Below are 16,671 nucleotides of genomic sequence, written 5' to 3' on the forward strand. Positions count from 1 at the left end.
AATTGTGGAGACCTGCTTCTAATATTACAAGACATCAAGCTGATGTTTGCCAGCCCTCTGACCCTCAGCTTCTTGTTATATGAGAAGAGATGATTTCCCTGACTGTGTAAGCCTCTGTTAATCAGGTTTCTGTTACCTGTAGCTGAAAGCATTCTTAAAAGAAACAGAGCTCAGTGAGACTTAGTAAGTTAATGTTCTGCTTCCCATGTTACAAGGCCTTCAGGAAACCAAAAGACCTCATGCAAAGGGATGACTGAAAAGTGGATCTGGGGGAAGGAGGTCAGGCTATGCAGAGAGAGTTTAAGGGGAATAGTAGTCCCCACAGTGCCATCCATTCTACTTTCCTGAAAAAGTGGATAGAAATCAAATGAGCAAAGGTTGAGCAAGGGCTGTACATGAGAGAAGTCAGCTTAGCCTTTGCTCATGTCTCTGCCTCATTCACTCTCCAGGGAAAGAGTTTGAGCCACAAAGCTCCTGACTTTACCTTTTTGTCCCCACACAGCCCTCTCACCCTGCCCAAGTCATCACACAGCCAGGGGGAGCAGCTGCTACCCCTTCCCTCACTCTGATCCTTGAAAATCTCCCCATTCCTTTCTCTGAATCCAGAAGTGCTCAGGAACAAATTAACCTGCTGAGCCAGTTCACCCTGGCAATGTGAAACATGAAATTGAAAGGGCCTTTCGTTTTCTGGCAAGTGGTCCATTGCCAATGAGGAATTCATACCCACTGCAGCATGACGAGATACTATTGGTCTCAGCAATACCTGCCTGCCATTTTAACTGGGAAAAAAGGAGTATTTTTTCTTTTCTTTTCTTTTCTTGGTACTCATTATCATTTTTATTATTTTATTTTTAATTTTACTTTTTACTGAAGTATAGTTTATTTACAATACTGTGTTAGTTTCATGTGTATGGCAAAGTGATTTAGTTATATTTTTTCAGATGTTTTTCCATTATAGGTTATTACAGGATATTGAATATTTTTGCCTGTGTTATAAACCCTTGTTGCTTATCTATTTTATGTATAGTAGTTTGTGTCTATTAATCCCATACTCCTAATTTATACTTCCTCCCTTTCCCCTTTAACCATAAGTTTGTTTTTTTGTGTGTGAGTCTATTTTTTGTATATGCATTCATTTTATATTATTTTCTAGATTCAACATATAAGTGATATCAAATAATATTTGTGTTTCTCTGTCTAACTTAGTATGATATTCTCTAGGTCCATCCATGTTGCTGCAAATGGCAATATTTCATTCTTTTTTAGAGCTGAGTAATATACCATTATATGTATATATATCACATCCATGTCTTGGCTATTGTAAATAGTGCTTCTATGAACATTGTGGTGCATGTATCTTTTTGAATTACAGTTTTCATCTTTTCTGGATATATTCTATATATAGATTCTAGGGGTGCAATTGCTGTGTCATATGGTAGCTTTACTTTTAGTTTTGAAAGGAATATTGATACAGTTTTCCATACTGACTGCACCAATTTACACTCCCACCAACAGTGTAGGAGGGTTACTTTTCTCCACACCCTTCCCAGCATTTATTATTTGTAGACTTTTTGATGATAGCCATTCTGACTAGTGTGAGGAGATATTTCATTGTGGTTTTGATTTGTATTTCTCTAAAAATTAGCAATATTGGACATCTTTTCATGTGTTCATTGGTCATCTGTATTGGAGACCATGTCTATTTAGGAGAAATGTCTATTTAGGTTTTCAGCCCATTTTTGATTGGGTTGGGGTGGGTTTTTTTGTTATTTATTTATTTATTTATTTAGGCTGCATCAGGTCTTAGTTGCGGCACGTGGGATCTTTTGTTGTGGCATACAGGCTCTTTGTTGCGGTGCCTGGGCTTTTCTCTAGTTGTGGAGTGCAGGCTTCTCTCTAGTTGTGGCCCACGGGCTCAGTTGCCTCCCAGCATGTGGGATCTTAGTTCCCTGACCAGGGATTGAACCCACATCCCCTGCATTGGAAGGCGGATTCTTAACCACTGGACCACCAGGAAAGTCCCCTGGGTTGTTTTTTTGATATTGAGTTTCTTTTTTTTTTTTTGCTTATAAATGTATCTTCCTCATTTTATTTTATTTTATTTTTTAACATCCTTATTGGAGTATAAATGCTTTACAATGTTCTGCTGTATAACAAAGTGAATCAACCACAGGTATGCATGTATCCCCATTTCCTCTTCCTCTTGCCTCTCCCTACTACCCTCCCTATCCCACTCCTCTAGGTGGTCACAAACCACAGAGCTGATCTCCCTGTGCTACGCAGCTGCTTCCCACTAGCTATCTATTTTATATTTGGTAGTGTATACATGTCAATGCCACTCTCTCACTTTATCCCAGCTTACCCTTCCCCCTCCCTGGGTCCTCAAGTCTATCCTCTATGTCTGTATCATTACTCCTGTCCTGCACCTAGGTTCTTCAGAGCCTTTTTTTTGTTTTAGATTCCATGTATATGTTTTAGCATACGGTATTTGATTTTCTCTATCTGACTTACTTCACTCTGTATGACAGACTCTAGGTCCATCCACCTTACTACAAATAACTCAATTTAATTTCTTTTTACGGCTGAGTAATAGTCCATTGTATATATGTGCCACATCTTCTTTAGTCATTCATCTGTTGATGGACACTTAGGTTGCTTCTATGTCCTGGCTATTGTAAATAGTGCTGCAGTGAACATTGTGGTACATGATTCTTTTTGAATTATGGTTTTCTCAGGGTATATGCCCAGTAGTGGGATTGCTGGGTCATATGGTAGTTCTATTTTTAGTTTTCTAAGGAACCTCCATACTGTTCTCCATAGAGGCTATATCAATTTACTTTCCCACCAACAGTGAAAGAGGGTTCCGTTTTCTCCCACCCTCTCCAGCATTTATGGTTCGTAGATTTTTTTGATGACGGCCATTCTGACTGGTGTGAGATGATATCTCATTGTAGTTTTGATTTGCATTTCTCTAATGATTAGTGGTGTTGAGCATCCTTTCATGTGTTTTTTGGCAACCTGTATATCTTCTTTGGGGAAAAGTCTATCTAGGTCTTCTGCCCATTTTTGGATTGGTTTGTTTGTTTTTTTGATATTGAGCTGCATGAGCTGCTCCTATATTTTGGAGATTAATCCTTGACCAGTTGCTTCATTTGCAAATATTTTTTTCCCATTCTGAGGCTTGTCTCTTCATCTTATTTATGGTTTCCTTTGCAGTGCAAAAGCCTTTAAGTTTCATTAGGTCCCATTTGTTTATTTTTATTTCCATTTCTCTAGAAGGTGGGTCAAAAAGGATCTTGCTGTGATTTATGTAAGAGAGTGTAGTGCCTATGTTTTCCTCTAAGAGTTTTATAGTGTCTGCCCTTACATTTAGGTCATTAATCCATTTTGAGTTTATTTTTGTGTATGGTGTTAGGGAGTGTTCTAATTTCATTCTTTTACCTGTAGCTGTCCAGTTTTCCCAGCACCACTTATTGAAGAGGCTGTCTCTTCTCCATTGTATATTCTTGCCTTCTTTATCATAGATAAGGTGACCATATGTGTGTGAGTTTATCTCTGAGCTTTCTATCCTGCTCCATTGATCTATATTTCTGTTTTTGTGCCAGTACCATACTGTCTTGATTACTGGAGCTTTGTAGTATAGTCTGAAGTCAGGGAGCCTGATTACTCCAGCTCCTCTTTTCTTTCTCAAGATTGCTTTGGCTATTCAGGGTCTTTGATGTTTCCATACAAATTGTGAATTTTTTTGTTCTAGTTCTGTGAAAAATGCCATTGGTAGTTTGATAGGGATGGCATTGAATCTGTAGATTGCTTTGGGCAGTATAGTCATTTTCACAATGTTGATTTTTCCAATCCAAGAACATGGGATATCTCTCCATCTATTTGTATCATCTTTAATTTCTTTCATCAGTGTCTTATAATTTTCTGCATACAGGTCTTTTGTCTCCTTAGGTAGGTTTATTCCTAGGTATTTTATTCTTTTTGTTGCAATGGTAAATGGGAGTGTTTCTGTAATTTCTCTTTCAGATTTTCCATCATTAGTGTATAGGAATGCAAGGGATTTCTGTGCATTAATTTTGTATCTTGCTACTTTACCAAATTCATCGATTAGCTCTAGTAGTTTTCTGGTAGCATCTTTATGATTTTCTATGTATAGTATCATGTCATCTGCAAACAGTGACGATTTTACTTCTTTTCCAATTTGAATTCCTTTTATTTCTTTTTCTTCTGTGATTGCTGTGGCTAAAACTTCCAAAACTATGTTGAATAATAGTGGTGAGAGTGGGCAGCATTGGATTTTTTCCTGCTCTGGGGGAAATGGTTTCAGTTTTTCACCACTGAGCACAATGTTGGATGTGGGTTTGTCATATATGGCCTTCCTTACGTTGAGGTAAGTTCCCTCTATGCCTATGTTTTGGAGGGTTTTTTTTCTTTTATCATAAATGGGTGTTGAAGTATGTCAAAAGGTTTTTCTGTATCTATTGTGATGATCATATAATTTTTCTCCTTCAATTTGCTAATATGGTGTATCACATTGATTGATTTGCTTATATTGAAGAATCCTTGCATTCCTGGGATAAACCCTACTTGATCATGGTGTATGATCCATTTAATGTGCTGTTGGGTTCTGTTTGCTAGTATTTTGTTGAGGATTTTTGCATCTATGTTCATCAGTGATATTGGCTTTTAGTTTTCTTTTTTTGTGACATCTTTGTCTGGTTTTGGTATTAGGGTGATGGTGGTCTCATGGAATGGGTTTGGGAGTGTTCCTCCCTCTGCTATATTTTGGAAGAGTTTGAGAAGGATAGGTGTTAGCTCTTCTCTAAATGTTTTTTAGAATTCACCTGTTAAGCCATCTGGTCCTGGGCTTTCGTTGGTTGGAAGATTTTTAATCACAGTCTGAATTTCAGTGCTTGTGATTGGTTTGTTTATATTTTTTATTTCTTCCTGGTTCAGTCTCAGAAGGTTGTACTTTTCTAAGCATTTGTCCATTTCTTCCAGGTTGTCCATTTTTTTGGCATATAGGTGCTTGTAGTAATCTCTCATGATCCTTTGTATTTCTGCAGTGTCAGTTGTTACTTCTCCTTTTTCATTTCTAATTCTATTGATTTGAGTCTTCTTTTATTTCTTGATGAGTCTTGTTAATGTTTTATCAATTTTGTTTATTTTCTCAAAGAATCAACTTTTAGTTTTATTGATCTTTGCTATTGTTTCTTTCATTTCTTTTTCATTTATTTCTGATCTGATATTTATGATTTCTTGCCTTCTGTTGACTTTTGGGGTTTTTGTTCTTCTTTCTCTAATTGCTTTAGGTGTAAGGTTAGGTTGTTTATTTGAGATGTTTCTTGTTTCCTGAGGTAGGATTGCATTGCTATTAACTTCCCTATTATAACTGCTTCTGCTGCATCCCATAGGTGTTGGGTCATCTTGTATTCATTGTCATTTGTTTCTAGGTATTTTTTTTATTTCCTCTTTGACTTCTTTAATGATCTCTTGGTTTAGTAGTGTATTGTTTACCCTCCATTTGTTTGTATTTTTTATAGATTTTTTCCTGTAATTAATATCTAGTCTCATAGTGTTGTGGTTGGAAAAGATACTTGATATGATTTCAATTTTCTTAAATTTACCAAAGTTTAATTTGTGACCCAAGATATGATCTATCCTGGAGAATATTCGAGGAACACTTGAGAAGAAAGTGTATTCTGTTGTATTTGGATGGAATGTCCTATAAATATCAATTAAGTCTGTCTTGTTTAATATAGCATTTTAAGTTTGTTTTTCCTTATTTATTTTCATTTTGGATGATCTGTCCATTGGTGAAAGTGGGGTGTTAAAGTACCCTACTATGATTATGTTACTGTCGATTTCCCCTTTTTTGGCTGTTAGCATTTGCCTTATGTATTGAGGTGCTCTTATATTGGGTGCATAAATATTTACAATTGTATATTTTTCTTGGACTGATCTTTTGATCATTATGTAATGTCCTTCTAAGTCTCTTATAATAGTCTTTATTTTAAAGTGTATTTTGTCTGATATGAGAATTGCTACTCCAGCTTTCTTTTTTTTCAGTATGTGGGCCTCTCACTGTTGTGGCCTCTCCCGTTGTGGAGCACAGGCTCCAGACACGCAGGCTCAGCAGTCATGGCTCACGGGCCGAGCCGCTCCACAGCATGTGGGATTTTCCCAGACTGGGACATGAACCCGTGTCCCCTGCATTAGCAGGTGGACTCTCAACCACTGCGCCACCAGGGAAGCCCTCCAGCTTTCTTTTGATTTCCATTTGCATGGAATATCTCTTTCCATCCCCTCACTTTTAGTCTGTATGTGTCCCTAAGTCTGAAGTATGTCTCTGGTAGACAGCATATATATGGGTCTTGTCTTTGTATCCATTCATCCAGTCTACATCTTTTGGTTGGAGCATTTTTTCTATTTACCTCTAAGGTAGTTATCAATATGTATGTTCCTATTACCATTTTCTTAATTGTTTGGGGTTTGTTATTGTAGGTCTTTTCCTTCTCTTGTGTTTCCTGCCTAGAGAAGTTCCTTTAGCATTTGTTGTAAAGCTGGTTTGGTGGTGCTGAATTCTCTTAGCTTTTTCTTTTCTGTAAAGGTTTTAATTTCTCCATCAAATCGGGATGAGATCCTTGCTGGATAGAGTAATATTGGTTGCAGGTTTCTCCCTGTCATCACTTTAAATATGTCCTGCCAGTCCCTTCTGGCTTGCAGAGTTTCTACTGAAAGATCAGCTTTTAACCTTATGGGCTTTCTCTTGTTTGTTAATTGTTGCTTTTCCCTTGGTGCTTTTAATATTTTTTCTTTTATTTAATTTTTGATAGTTTGATTAGTATATGTCTAGTCATGTGTCTCCTTGGATTTATCCTGTATGGGACTCTGTGCACTTCCTGGACTAGACTGACTATTTCCTTACCCATATTAGGGAAGTTTTCAGCTATAATCTCTTCAAATATTTTCTCAGTCCCTTTTTCTTTCTCTTCTTCTTCTGGGACCCCTATAGTTTGAATGTTGGTGCATTTAATGTTGTCCCAGAGGTCTCTGAGACTGTCTTCAGTTCTTTTCATTGTTTTTTCTATATTCTGCTCTGCAGTAGTTATTTCCACTATTTTATCTTCCAGGTCACTTATCCATTCTTCTCCCTCAGTTATTCTGCTATTAATTCCTTCTAGAGAATTTTAAATTTCATTTATTATGTTGTTCATCATTGTTTGTTTGCTCTTTAGTTCTTCTAGGTCCTTGTTAAAAGTTTATTGTATTTTCTCCATTCTATTTCCAAGATTTGGGATAATCTTTAATCTCATTATTCTGAATTCTTTTTCAGGTAGGCTGCCTATTTCCTCTTCATTTTTTTGGTCTGGTAAGGTTTTTGCCTTGCTCCTTCATCTGCTGTGTATTTCTCTGTCTTCTCATTTTGCTTAACTTATTGTATTTGGGGTCTCCTTTTCACAGGCTTCCTGTTTGTAGTTCCTGTTGTTTTTGGTGTCTGCTCTCAGTGAGTAAGGTGGGTTCAGTGTGTTCTGTAGACTTCCTGATGGTGGGGACTGGTGCCTGTGTTCTGGTGGATGAGGCTGGATCTTCTCTTTCTGGTGGGAAGGACCACGTCCAGTCGTGTGTTTTGGGGTGTCTCTGAACTTATTATGATTTTAGGCAACCTCTCTGCTAATGGGTGGGCTTATGTTCCTGTCTTTCTAGTTGTTTGCCATAGGGTGTCCAGCACTGTAGCTTGCTTGTCATTGAGTGGAGCTGGGTCTTAGCGTTGAGATAGAGATCTCTGGGAGAGTTTTCACCATTTGATATAACATGGGGCTGGGAGGTCTCTGGTGGGCCAATGTCCTGTACTCAGCTCTCCCTCTTCTGAGTCTCAGGTCTGACACCCAGCCGGAGCACCAAGACTCTGTCAGCCACTCAGCTCAGAAGAAAAGGGAAAAAAAGAAAGAAAAAAGGAAAGAAAGAAAGAAAAAGAAAGAAAGAGAGAAAGGAAGAAAGAAAAAAGAAAGGAAGGAAGGAAGGAAGGAGGGAAGGGAGGAAAAGAATGTTATTAAAATAAAAAAATTATCAAAAAGTAAATAATTATCAAAAGTAATTTAAAGAAAGAGAGAAGGAAATAAGAAAGCAACCAAACCAAAAAACAAATCCATCAATGATAACAAGCACTAAAAACTATACTAAGAAAACAAAAACAAAAAAGGACAGTCAGAATCCTAGGACAAATGGCAAAAGCAAAGCTATATAGACAAAATCACAGAAAGAAGCATACACATACACACTCACAAAAAGAGAAAAAGGAAAAAAGATATATATATTTATATAAAGGAAGGGAGCAACCAAATCAATAAACAAATCTACCAATGATAATAAGCTCTATATACTAAACTAAGATAAACATAAAACCAGGAACAAATTAGATGCAGAAAGTAAACCCCAAGTCTACAGTTGCTCCCAAAGTCCACCACCTCAATTTTGGGATGATTCATTGTCTATTCAGGTATTCCACAGATGCAGGGTACATCAAGTTGACTGTGAAGAGTTAATCCGCTGCTCCTGAGGCTACTGGGAGAAATGCCCCTTTCTCTTCTTTTGTTTGCAGAGCTCCTGGGGTTCAGCATTGGATTTGGCCCCACCTCGGCCTGTAGGTCACCTGAGGGTGTTTTTTGGGAAGTCTGAGGTCTTCTGCCAGCGTGCAGTAGGTGTTCTGTAGGAGTTGTTCCACATGTAGATGTAGTTTTGATGTACTTGTGGAGAGGAAGGTGATCTCCATGTCCCACTCCTCTGCCATCTTGAAGGAGTCTCCTCCAGATTGGCTTTTCTTCACTCCACATAATTCTCTGGAAATTCATCCAGGTTGTCACTTATTTATTTTTTATTGCTGAGTAGCTTTCCCTGGTATGGATGTATTGTATCACAGTTTGTTTAAACATTTATTGTTGAAGGACATCATATTTGTTTCTACTTTTTGGCTATTATACATAAAGCTTCCATAAACATTTGTGTACAGGTTTGGGCATGAACATAAGTTTTTATTTTTCTAGAATAAATTCCTAGTAGTGTAATTGCTGTGTTTTATGGCAGTTGCAGGTTTAGTTTTTTAAGACATTGTCAAACTGTTTTCCAGAGTGATGGCCATTTTACATTTCCAACAACAATGTCTGAGTGATCCATTTTTTCCACATTCTGGTCAGCATTTGGTGTTTTTGCTATTTTTTATTTTAGCCATTCTTATATGTGTGTGATGATATCTTATCATGGTTTTAAGATTTTTTTTTTTGATGTGGACCATTTATAAAGTCTTTATTGAATTTGTTGCGATATTGCTTCTCTTTTATGTTTTGGTTGTTTGGCTGCCAGGCATGTGGAATATTAGGTTCCTGACCAGGAATCAAACCTGCACCCCCCTGCCATTGGAAGGCAAAGTCTTAACCATTGGACTGCCAAGGAATTCCCTTATCATGGTTTTAATTTGCATTTTCTTAATGGTTAATAATGCTGAACATCTTTTCATGTGCTTATTTACAATTTATATGTCCTCCATTCCATATGTATATTTATAAATTCTATAGACATAGATATAAACAAAAAATCTTACTAAGATTTTGGTAGGAATTGCATTAAACCTAAATATTAATTTGGGGACAGTATACATCTTTACTATGTGGAGCCTTCCAATCCATGAACACTGTGTGTCTTCCCAATTATTTGGATCTTCATTAATTCCTTTTATAAGCGTATTGTAATTTCAGCTTCAGTATTTAATTTTTTGAGTGATTCTAAATAGTATTGTATATTTAATTGTGGTATCCATGTGTTCATTGCTAAAATTGATTTTTGTATGTCTATCTTGTATCCAGTGACCTTGCTGAGCTCACATATTAGTTATATGGTTTTCTGATTTTTTAAAAAATAGATTCCTTGATATCCACCAAGATAATCATGTCATCTATAGTAGGAACCATTTTATTTCTTCCTTTCTAATCTGTATACCTTTTATTTCCTTTTCTTGCCTTATTGCACTAGGTAGATTTTCCAGCACTATGCTGAATAAGAGAGGTGAGAGCAGACATCCTTGCCTTGTTCCCAATCTTAAGGGACAAACATTCAGTATTTCAACAGTAAGTATGAGGTTATCTGCAGGGTTTTTGTAGGTGTTCTTTACCAAGGTAGTGGTATGCTGAACAATTTATGTAAAGAACTACTGAGACAAAAGTATAATATTTGCACATACACACACACACTGAAGAGTGCATCCCCATTTGTGCCTGGCTGTCAGTGCAGGGCATGGAGCCAATCTAATCTGTTGCTGAGCTGGACCTGGCTTTGTTTCACCTTAAGTTGAATTCAATTTCCCACCAGCTGCAAATGTTTTGAGGGTGGGATGAGGAGTTCTCTGAAACAGAGATATGAGCAAAGGAAGATTATGGGTTTCTCGTTATATAGCTGAGTTATCAATTTTCTAACAGGTTTATAACCTGCTGATTGCTGAAGATTCTCTCTGAAGTTCTGTCCTGGCTGTCCACCCTTCAAAAGGTGGCTCTCTGCCCTGTCCCCACTTCAGCGTAGTCTGCAAAGGCCCAGCATGTCTCTGAAGCTTTTCTCTCATTGGTTCTGCAGCATAACCCACTTCACTGCACACTCTACAAAGGCACTAAGAGATTTCACTTAGCTTTTCTGTTCTTCAGGAACCATCTAGAAAATGTCCCATCCTCACCTAACTAAAAATTGGCTTTGATTTCTTTTGAAGCTGTTACTAGCTTTGTAATGTACCATGTATTTGCTTTCTCTCCTTCACTGCCTTACCTCACTTCCTCCCTCAGTCTTCCTGCCTTAGGAGTACATGTCCCAATAAATCTTCAGCATGCAAACTTGCCTCAACCTCTGCCTTCTAGGACACCCAGGCTAAGGCAGATTTTTCTTAAGACTTATTTGAATTGTTCTTAGCTCTTAGTAAAAAGAGCAACCAAAAGGTACTGAGAGCAGACCAGGAAAGACTTTTTGTTTCAAACTATTTAGTGAGTCACACCCAATTTATAGAACAAATCTCCTCCATATTCATTCTACGTGTTCTGGGAGAATCTGAACTAGCCCAGGAGGCTTCTCATCCTTTGAGACCCAGCTCAAAACTTCCCCTCTGGAGAGTCATTCCTGACTTTCCCCCAATCTCCCTGGTACCCCCTGAGCACTCTATGCACGTGGCAATGAGAGGATACGTTTATGTTATAATCTTAGCTTAGGTGACTGTCTCCCCACTCTGAAGGACAATGCCAGGGTATAGAAGATACTCAATAAGGTCTAATGAACAAAATTCCACACAGAGGACACATTTCCAGGTGTCTTTGGATTCTGTCTCTACCACTGATATTAAATGTAGCTTGAACGCAGTTATTGCTTTCCCTGGGGCTGATCTCAGATGGGGGCCATTTTAACAACCCTGCACTCAGAACGTGAGGCCTCAGTTGCTGGATTAGGTGAATTAGCTCTCCAGAAATCACAGAAACTTCACTGAATGACATTAATCTCCCTTTACAAACAAGAAGATAAACTAAAAAGAAGGCTGTTGATCTAATAGTTGAGACAAATCAAAGAACAGAGAAAGATAGACTATCTAAGAATATCTGAATGTAAAAATAAAAACTTAAAAGGTATCTAGTGTGTTTATCTAAGATTCTCACAATCCTCTTGTATTCCCAAAGGTGATTAGGCCTCCTTCCGAATACAATCACGTCCAAAGCCTTTGTGTTTACTCACCAGAGGTTAGTCTCTCCCAACATTTTTCTAATTGGCTTTTCAATGACTCCACAGGACAACATACTCCTCCAGCCAAAAAGAATTTTTAAAAATCTTTCTTCTTACTCTTAGGTTAGAGTCTCTACTTCTTAGCTTACTCATTCATCACTTCACCCCCCAACACACACTCCTTAAAAAGGGAATAAGAAGCTGCCACTGAGGATGGTTTCTGATTCAATATCTGTTTCTAAACCTAAGCCCCATCTGCATTCAGTGTGGGAGCAGGTTAACTTTGAGATGTCATAATGATCATCCTCAGGCCACACACTTAGAATGTCAGGGGCAGTTCTGTATAAAGTGAGAAGTGACAGGCCTTGCAGAGGAACTGAGTATGCCTAGAACTGCTCCAGTCAAAGGTGAAGATGGGTTTCCACTCAGGAAATCATCTGGACTATTCTTAATTTACTTTCACTTTGGCATGCATTAATTATCACTTCAGGCTCACCACAGTGTCAGGGGGCCCTCCCTCAAATGCATTAATACCCCCTTACCTCCCAGGCAGGCGCCGAAGGCCAGGGCATACATGAGTGGTGGCACAGGCAGGCTGACCTCAGGGTCTCTGCTCAGGTTCAGGAGCACAGGAATCTGTGGAGGAAAAGGACACTGATATCAGGTCCATGGAAGGCCAGAGGAGTTTCCCATTCTATGACCAACTTGCAAAATCCAAAGCACTTTTTTAGCAGTCAAACTGTATGGAGCACAGGATGTTCAAAAGGAAATAAAAGCAACCTTTGGAATCCACAAAACATTGAGTTTGAGACCATCAGTAAGTCTTTGTTTCCAGCCACATGACCGACTGGTCCCCCTTCTCCTCAGCTCCTTCTCCAGCTGCTGCTGTGGATTCCTAAATGGGGTGAAGTCGCATAGAATCTAACACAGTGTTTGGGACCACAACCATCTAACCAGCATTTATTAGCCCTGCAGTGGATCAAGTCCTACACTAACTCCATGCGTACATCATCTTATTTAAGCCTCAAACTTCCTCCAGGTGTGTATGCTATACCTTCAATTGATAGATAAGTACATCGAGACATGGAGAGACACAGATCTTGTAAGTGGCTAAGCCAGAATCAGTTCTCTGATTCCAAACTGCATACAGGTAAACCGGTGCTAAACCCATTTCTCACCACTGCCTCTGTGCAGTCACCCCACACCTGCTGATGTTCATGATGTAACAAGCATCAGATTCAATGACTAGGAAGTAGTATTCTCTAGTAAATCATGGCAACATCAACTGCATCTTTCTAATAGGGATAAATTTCACATTATAGTAATTAGTGAAACACGTAACAGTTGTGACCGTTCTGTGTGAAATTTGTGTTCCCAAAACATGCCCCCTTGTGGCTCATGTTGCTAATGAAGGACAGAAGGAGATGTACTCATTGGACCTGCTTCTACCATGCTCAGGAGATGTTAGTCCATGTTACCACTGTTAGGTACCTCAGAGCAGCCCATTAGAGGTTAAGGAGGGACCCCTGGACCTGCTGTCTTGGAGCAGTTGCCTTGTGTGAACCTCTGTAAAGAGCAGGAAGAGGAGGGCTCCAACAGTAACCCATCTGGAAAGGACTACCCAAAATCACAGACAGAAAGATAAAAACAATGTGGAGATATGTAAATGACATGTGATTTCATTTGCTATAGAGAATTAGGGGACAACAGAGCTACACTCTACTGGACACCAGGTTTCCTGATGTCATAAAAGCAACACCTCATTGCTTATTTGGGAAGATTGGATCACTCCCCATCCTTTTATCTCTGCAATAGGACTTCACTTGCATGCCTTCTGCAGTGGTCTCCAGTGAAACAGACAGATCTACTTCCCTACCCCACTGACTCTGGCCTTGGCCAGTGGCTTGTTTGACCAGTGGGTGGACTAGACAGAAGCACCCCATGTTACTGTAAGCCTCTCTGAAGCTTCAGGTTCGGCTATGAGAAGAGCAAATCCCAGGAAGTATTGCCACCTCTTGGTGTCCCCAGAGGGAGGACATGTGGAAGAGCCCCATAAGTGCCAGCAGAGCCCTGACCGATGGGCTGTGGCCAACCCACAGACCTATGCACCTACGGTACACACTCCTCTTCTAGTCCTGCCAAAAGCTCTCCAGAGTTGCCTTGTGGGGTCTGAGAAAGAGCCCTTCCTATTAGCTGGGTCCAAGGAGAATTTCAATTCACTTTTTCATTCTCAGTAGCCCCAAATATTTACTGGAAGAGAAATGAGTAACATCCTGGGAAGTCTACTTCACAAAGAAACAGAAATTCCTGTCAGAAGGGTCCCCTGAGCAGTCCCCATGGCAAATTTCAATCCTTGCTTCTGTTGTCTCATGATGAACCCAATTATTGTCACAGAGGAAATTTCAGACTTGAAGTCTTGGTTCTTTGGAGAAACAAGCAAAGCAGGGCTTCTCCCAGCACCTAGTCATCAATGAGCAGAGCAAACACACACACACTGTGGCCACCAGACACCATACACACCAAGCAGCATGCTGTCATAAAAGACCAACCTCCACCCTAAAGGACTTCTTGTGCTAATTGGCTCAAAGAAACAGACTTGGAACAACTAAGCACAGGATACTGAGTCCTTGTCAGGGGTACTGAGGTGTAAAAGTTGGAAGGGGTCCTTGACCCTAGTGCTACTAAAAATCAAGACAACTGTTCCTGTGCACATGTTCCAAACCATATAGTTACAAGTACCAGATTCTGTTATAGGCTGATGGCTACAGAAAGATATCCACCAAAAAAAGCCCTGGGAGAGGTCTAGAGTCCTCTGAAAAACGTCAGCAACATAGTGGAACAAAAAACTTGAGAATAACCACACAAAAGCGAAGGAAAACAGCATTGGTCAGGTCCCCACTCCTCACCCTACAAGAATGGGTTGTTGTCTCACTGGCTTCATACCAGGTCCCAGAAAGCTTCATTTTGCCTGCATCATCCCATTCCCCAAGCCAACACTGCTCAGCACCAAGTGGGAACTTCCTATTTAGAAATAATTCCCCTCACTGGGAAACAGAAAGCAGGATGAGCAAATCTACTTCCCCAGCCTTTCAGGGAACTGCACAAAGGACCCACTTTTGTTTCACCCCAGCCAGAAACTGTCAAACCTGAGTTGTATAGAAGCAGTTAAGAACAAGGAAGAAAAGCAGGGGCTATCAGTGTCAGCCTCACACTAGGAGTTACTATGGTTTCCAGCAACCCGCTCTATAGATGATTCTGGTAGCTTTCACCACTGAAGAAACCAATGACCAGCACAGCTGCTGCATACCTCTTGAATATTTTACTGGTTTATGCCCCACAAGTATTTGTGTTCACTGACACAAGCCATCTGAGTCCCTTCCCAATCCCTCATGCAAGGCCCCACCATAGCCTGGGACCAGGACCAGTAGCCAGCCCACACCAGCAGCTGTGAAAATGAAAGATACCAGCCTAGAATCCTGCAGGTGACCACCCCATGGTAGCTCCTCCAGCTGTGCTCTTATGCACCACTGGACTGACACCAGTCACTGACGTCGACTTGCCATTCCTGTGGCAAGATCTTGCAGCCACAGGACTGTACCACAATAGCCAAGGCCCTCAGTTGCTTGTGGGCCCCGGTTCAGCTCTATGTCTTGTCACTGGTTTATACTACTCTGCTCACCTGTAGCTAACCCCTCCAACTGTACACCTGCATGACCCCAGTCTGACTCCCAAAACTAGTCTCCACTGTCATGTACCCATGGCAAGAACAAGCAGTTATGGAAGTATGCACCAAGAGCAGGGCCCCTGCAGCTTCCAGTGCAACTACAGGTGGCCTCAGTCCTTGCTGCTTCACCAGAACCCCATCAGTATATGCATGTTTGTAATTGGCCCTTGCCACCACACAGGCACCTGCTGCTGGCCCCTACAGCCAAGTGTATGTACACCACCAGCTCTGATAACCACTTTTATCAACACTGGTCCCTAGCTGCAGGAACTGGAGGCACCACTGAGGACCACAACAGTCCTTGCAGTCTCTGTGGACCATCCACACCACTCACCAAAGACCACACAGTATCAGTGATGTGGACTCCATCATGCTGAGCCAACAAATCACCATGCATCCTGGAACTAGAGCTTCCACATGCCCTCACAATTGGTGCCCTGTGCTCAGGTCATGGTACTCTCAAGCATGCCCCCAACTGCAGGTGAAGATATTTTCCATATAGTCTGGAAGAGATGGCTGCTTCTCCACATGTGCAGATACTTGTGCCAGGCTACAGGGAACAAGAAGAATCAGGGAAACATGACTCAACCAAAGAAAGAGTGTAAACTTCCAATGATTGACCCCAAATGGAGATTCAGGAATTGTCAGGCACAGAATTCAAAATAATTGTTCTAAAGATGCTCAGAGAGCTACAAGAGAACTCAAGTAAACAATTTAGAAAAAATAGGAAAACAAAACAAGAACAAAATGAGAAGTTCAACAAAGAGACAGAAAACATTAAAAAGAACCAAACAGAAATTTTGGAGCTGAAGAATACAAAGAGAGAACTGAAAAATTCAATAGAGAGCTTCAACAGCAGACTGGATTAAGCAGAAGAATCAGTGAGCTCAAAGACAAGTCATTTGAAATTATCCAATCAGAGGAGCAAAAAGAAAAGAGAATGAAGAGAAATGAAGAAAGCCTACAGAAGAAAACCTATGTATCATTGTAGTCCCAGAAGGAGAAGAGAGGAAAGGGGGCAGAAAACTTACTTAAAAGAAATAATGGCTAAGAGCTCCCAAATCTGGGGGAAGATTTTGATAATCCAAGTTCATGAAGCTAATAAATCACCCCAAAATTTCAATCTAAAATATTCTTCTCTAAGGTACATTATAATAAAATTGTCTAAAATCAAAGACAAAAAGAGAATTTTAAAAGCAGCAAGA

The 16,671-nt window shown here is 39.9% G+C and overlaps 1 protein-coding gene across 1 annotated transcript in view; it reads right to left on the reverse strand.

The window, feature by feature from the left end:
- Positions 1 to 16,671, reverse strand: part of OCA2 (OCA2 melanosomal transmembrane protein) — a 234,574-nt gene that overhangs the window by 11,780 nt on the left and 206,123 nt on the right. Inside the window, exon 21 of the mRNA XM_060015744.1 lies at positions 12,285 to 12,378. Coding sequence (XP_059871727.1) covers positions 12,285 to 12,378 — 94 coding nt within the window. The remainder of the gene's footprint in view (positions 1 to 12,284; positions 12,379 to 16,671) is intronic.

The sequence above is a fragment of the Delphinus delphis genome, chromosome 7, assembly GCF_949987515.2.
Source record: "Delphinus delphis chromosome 7, mDelDel1.2, whole genome shotgun sequence".
Classification (NCBI taxonomy): Eukaryota; Metazoa; Chordata; class Mammalia; order Artiodactyla; family Delphinidae; genus Delphinus; species Delphinus delphis.